Source organism: Frankliniella occidentalis, unplaced genomic scaffold (genome assembly GCF_000697945.3).
Source record: "Frankliniella occidentalis isolate FOCC.00 unplaced genomic scaffold, Focc_3.1 Scaffold93, whole genome shotgun sequence".
Lineage (NCBI taxonomy): Eukaryota > Metazoa > Arthropoda > Insecta > Thysanoptera > Thripidae > Frankliniella > Frankliniella occidentalis.
The window spans coordinates 635,045-640,729 of NW_026267222.1; the positions used below are offsets into that span (position 1 = coordinate 635,045).

General features: G+C 53.7%; 1 protein-coding gene across 1 annotated transcript in view; it reads left to right on the forward strand.

The window, feature by feature from the left end:
* LOC127749790 (uncharacterized) overlaps positions 1-5,685 on the forward strand; it is a 146,758-nt gene that overhangs the window by 62,863 nt on the left and 78,210 nt on the right. Inside the window, exon 2 of the mRNA XM_052269474.1 lies at positions 4,487-4,568. Within this exon, the coding sequence (XP_052125434.1) occupies positions 4,523-4,568 (46 nt within the window). The 5' untranslated portion in view covers positions 4,487-4,522. The remainder of the gene's footprint in view (positions 1-4,486; positions 4,569-5,685) is intronic.

Below are 5,685 nucleotides of genomic sequence, written 5' to 3' on the forward strand. Positions count from 1 at the left end.
GGTGGGGCCCTCCGAATGGAGAGGTCGGCCTTTATGCCGTGGATCGGGCCAGCCCGACCGGCCCTTTGGAAGTCTCGTAATCGCATAATTAGGCCAGGAAATAATTGAAGACATTTATCCGCGCTCAATGGGCTGGGCTGGGCCCGGGCCGCGCGGCTACCCAGCTCGTAGGCGAGCCCGTGGGTGAGGTCCGCGCCCCGCCTCGCCCAGTCAATATCCCGATTGGGCTTGGACTCTCGACGTGTACCTACCTGTCCCTGCGCCTTCTCGATCCCTTCATAGGACGACGAGGACGGAAGGGAAGAGTCGAGCTACTCGCAGTGCCAGTTTGCTAATGTTTATTTTGCAATGTTTAGATGTGCGAGTGACTTTTCACACACTTAGTTCAAGGGTGTCAAAAAACCTGCGTGACTTACGTCTTTACCTATGTAAAGAAAAATATCTATCTTAAGGTTCTAGAATCGTGCAACTTCAGTCGCACGTCGCACAGCTGCAGGACACCCTTGATGTAGTCGAGTGTGGTCATTCGCATATCTACGACCGAGTAATATAGTAGGATGGACACACATGCTGCAGTGGGTTTCTGAATCATACTTTTTCTTTCCCCGCTGTAAAGAGTAAACCGCCTTGGTGTTGCTGGTCCGCCGCTGGTGTGCCCGCGCCGGGCCGCTTGGGGCTCCTCTGCCGTGGCGCGTTGGCGCGTGGCGAGTCCCTGCATAGTTGTGCCGCCGCCCCGCCCGGATGCTGCGGATGCTCGCGCGCACAATGCTGTCGTATCGGCCACTCTCACCCCAACTCCCTCCCCCTTTCTCCCCGCCGTTCTCTCTTCCTCCCCCTCTCTCACTTCTACTCTCCATCTGCACCACCCCCCTCGCCCTTCCACACCCCACACGGTGAAGAAAGGTATACCCATTTCGGTCGGGTTCCTCGTCCTAGTTTGGTTGTGTCTTTGGCTAAAGGCCGTCCCCATAGCCTGCTTGCAGGAGTGTCGGACAGAGACATAAGATGAGCACGGCTCCGATTTCGAAGCTCGGGGCGCTTCGGCCCTACCGATACGAAAGGCGGTATGCTGCCTAATGAGAGGGTGGAACTGTAAGCTGTAAGTGAGCCGCTGTGTGAGAGAGAGGCGGGACGTCGTGGGGAGCGGGGTAGTCGAGAGGGAGAGTGGGGAAAGGTTTTGGGCCGTTGTAGATGACGGGGAGTGCTGACGGAAGAGGGTTGGATTTTGAGGAGGGAGAGAAAATGTGCTGGTAAAGCAGGGGAAACGGAGGATGAGGGGGAAAAGGGGGGGGGGGGGAGCAAAAGGGGATGGGTGGCCTTAAAATGATGGATCGTGGTGGTGGCGCTCCCGAGATTTATAAATCTATCTTGTCTCAGTGCGTAGTGCCGCCGGGCCGCCGGGCCCAGGGGGACCAGCCTCGGGACCAGCGACACAGAATGGAGCACATGTCTACTCCTCGTGTCGTCGAGCACTGTCCGTTTTGTCTCTTCGATTAATCATGCCGCTCTTATTTTTAGAGCCGCGGCGCTGCAGCATTAAAAGGGCGCGACTCTGGCGTCGAGGCTCGGGGTCAACCCCGGGGTCAACAGTGGCTCAAAAGAGGAATGCCAACTTTAATTAACTTGAATTAAAAGTAAAATTAAAGACAACACTTTTTTATATTTATTTTGCGAGAGCGAGGGAATGCGGTGCCTCCGGCAACGTGGTTGGTCCCCCCCGACCAGACTCTGACTCATGGCTGCGAAAAATTCTTCCCTCGTTATTTAAAAAGAGTGTCTCGACATTTATTTTGATGTTCTGTCCACAAAGTTACCTGGAGGGGTGTGTCGAACCAGGAACCTCATTCGGGAGCGAGAGGAACAGCGGCGGCGCGACAGACAGACTTGACTCATCAGCCGCGGTCCCGCCGCCCCGCTCATCCAAGTTACGACCATGCGTCTCGTTTGTCCAAGTTTGGCCTATTAATTACGATCTGATGAAGAGCGGACTGCGGGCGAGGGGGGCTGGGTTTGGGCCAGGCTTGGGCTGGGCCCGGGCCCGGGGCTCGGGGGTTCTATGGCTTTGAGCTGGAGATTGAGACAAGCGCCCCCATCCCCATCCTCCTCTTTTGCCCCCGCATTCGCCCACCGCGTCCTTTCCGATATACTGCGAAATTTCAATACGGATTCGGCGGTGAATATCGGTAAATACAAAACTCGCTCCCAATTCTATATATTAGGATGTAGTTTAACGCAGAAAATATTTTAAAAACCCAAGAAGTGTTTAAATGTTGCACTCTTGTAGTAGGTCTGTGTTACTTTCATATCGCGCACTTGTACAAATAAATGGGTAAATGTACCTTATGACTTCCCACTCTTAGACCTACGGATGCGAATAGAATCTTGCTCGTCGCTAAGTGTACGACAGTCACACACTTAAGTTTCTTGTCGATGATGTTGATTTCCAGCTATCGTTGCGAAATGTTAAGTGAACAAATCCCAAGACATGGGTTTAAGTGCTTATTGCAATCATAAGGAAAATTTATTTCTTTTTCCTTAGTTAAGTTCGTTGAAGCGATCCCTTGATATTGATCGTGACTGGGCGCTGATCCCTGTCTGGCGGGATCCCCGGGGAGCGCGCGGAGTGAGCAGTGCGGAGGTGGAGAGCAGGCGGTAAATTGAAAAGGGAGAGAGAGGGATGTCGAGAGAGAGAGAGAGAGAGAGAGAGAGAGAGAGAGAGAGAGAGAGAGAGAGAGACGGAGGGAGAGGTGAAGGGCGTGGAATACACGGGCGCTATGCCGGTGAAGGGCGTCCTGTGTGTAGGCCGCTGAAGACGAGTCGTTGAAAGATGTTGTTAGCGCGCCGCTCCACTGCGCTTGTTCCTCGCTTCACTGCACGTGTTGTTGCTGTTGCTGTTGGAGCTGAACAGGAAAGGCCGTCCAGATTTCAATATTCTAATTTTATTTTTTGGCCTCACGCTTGCTCCTACGACGTTCCGTCTTTCTCAAAAGGTGTATAGCAGTCCGGCTAGAGGTCCTTGATGGCGATGGCTATGAGCGGAGTGAGTAGTGGACTAAGTTTCCCTTTTGGCCCGTGACAGCGGGAGGGACGCCATGGCTGCAGGCGTGGCCGGGCGAGGCCGGGCGAGCCGGAGGTGCCATCAAACCTGGCCGGGCCGGCCGCGGCGATCAAGTAGTTTGTTTTTGATGGACAGTCGGACAGTGGACCGGGTCGCCACTGGGACATGTGTGAATGTAGTGCCTGGTGCCCCGCCCGCATCGCCCGCCTCGCCCCACCTCATGCTGCACTACGCCACGCCACGGCCTGGTTCGGCTGGACGAAGTTAATCGCCTGTGCTATCGATCGTATCATATGGTTCGGCCTGGCCGAGCAGCCAGGCCCTGGCGCTCTTGTCCAGAAACGGCGCACTGCTAAAGATATGAAAATAATTAGAAAACAGGCAAGTACTTTCATTGCGTCGCGTACAAGTCGACGCTCGCTATCGAAGTCACTCGTTGCCGTCAGTTTTGCAAAAGAGATTGAACGAGTGCCTTTAGTTCCGGTGCGGAGAGAAGGAATGATCAGAGAAAAGGGAGAATATCCTCCCTCAGAAGTTTGGTGCGCTGGGCCCGCGGCCATTTTTAAAACGGCCGATAGACAGACAGCGTGGGGATAGGTCGGATAGAGAGGGAGAGGGAGACAAACAGAGAGAGATAGAGAGAGACCAGGGGGAAGGTGCGACGGAAGGGGTGAGGTAGGGGGATGAAAATAGCTCCGTGGTAGCTGACGGGGGCCCGCCAGGAGAAGGCAACCAACCCTCGTGCCGTCACCTAGACTTACGGAAGCTTGTTTGTCTTTGCTATCTTCCAGTTTTCTGTATTTTTTTTTATTTTTTTTTTTTGTGGCGGATTCCTTAGCGCGGGGTCAGACGAGGGGGAATATGGGGGGGGGGGGTGAAACTTATTATGGCACGCCTCACCTCACCCGTGATTCGACGTCGCCTTGATCGATGAGCGACAAACACGGTGGGGAGGAGAGGGGATCCTTATCATCCAGGGTGCAGGAATAACCCGCGCGCGCAAAATTGAAAATAACAAATTGATGAAAACAAACCTGGAGCAACCAAATTCACCTATCTGTCAAAATACGAATGCGTGGATTCAGCGTTATCGTAACGCATTTGTGATTCCCGCGCCCGCGTTTTGGAAACTCGATCGACATCCCCTTTTGAAAAGAAAAGTAATTTCTTTAAATGAAAGTTGTCAGGGTAGCATAACGTATTGAGAGTGACGACGGCCATGTCCGTTATTATCCAATTGCGCGGCGCCCCTCCATTGCATACCACCACATGGCTTCATCAAGACGCCGCCGTGCTGTGTACTTCGGGTAGTTGAGCTCGTTGTGTGTGAGGTCGTTTATCTGACCACTTTATTCTTACTGTTTTTGTAGTCATTTATTATTACCGTTGCTTTTCTAACGTTTTGCTTTCTTCTCTGCCTTTTTACAGGCCAGTGCTGATCTCGGCACGCCCTAGCTCAAAACTATGAAGCGGTGCAGTCTGTTCCTGGTCGCCGCCGCAATATGTCTAGGTAAGTTTGTTTGGTTCTCGATCGCAAGGAAATTACTTCGTGTGGGCTCATGAAGCAAAAGCAAACACATCCTTCGAAAACAAAATCCTGCCTCGCAAGGTTTCATCCAAGTGCAGTTGTGAGAGGATTAGTTGAATTCCAGTACATCCTTCGGATGATATGTTCCAGTCGTGTCAGTATTTCACGGTCAAAAGTTGCTGTGTTTGAGAGAGTGTGTGAGAGAGAGAGAACTCGCGGCCTTTTCCCTTGCTAAGCTCCCGCCCGCCTCCTGCCACTGCCTAATGTAGTACATAACCTCTCCTAAGACCAACTACTCCACTCCCCCCAGCGCCATCAGTCAGCCCGGTGGATCCCCCCGCCGTGCTCCGCCCTGCTCCGCCCTGCTCTGTACTGCGGCGCGGCGCGCTGGTGCGTAGATTGCCGGGCATTACCGTGGGGAGGGCAGAGCCACGCCGGCCCCGTGAAATAAGACAGTCGTTAAGGTTGGTGCCACTGCTGGGGGGAAGGCTGGGGGGCGGCGGCGGGGCGGGCTCAAATCGCCAGTATGGCCAACCTCACCTCAAAATAACCGCCCCCTACTCTCGCGAGACGTCGTTCATTCATCACCAGAGAACTACGAGAGCAGTGTGTGACTCTAACTCGAACACCTGTAGATGAACATCCCCCATCCCCCCTAGACGGCTTCGCACGGCTTCGCATTCACCGCAATCAACAACAGCCGTAACGTTGCCTTTCGGCTCTGCCCCCGCGACACCCCTTTTTTAGACAGTCCTTTGTTTTTCACCCTGCGGCGACCCGAACCGGATTCCCGCGGAGCCGCGACTCAGCCGGTTGTGTGTTTTACGGCGCAATTTTCCGCAGCCGTCCAATGACACACACCAACCAGGCCACCTCCGGAACATCGGAACCACCTACACAAAAAATTAAAAGGTTGCAAAAGGGAAGGGGACCTGCTGCGGCCGAGGATCCGGCGTCCTCCTCACTCCTAACAAATCAAATTAATAAGCGATGAAAACGACGCTAGGTGAAGGTATGGGTGGCGTCGGCAGCAGAGAATTGGCGCACCTCTCTTTTGACGCAGCGTTAACTATCATTCCCGCTCCCCTTCAGCTGGAGA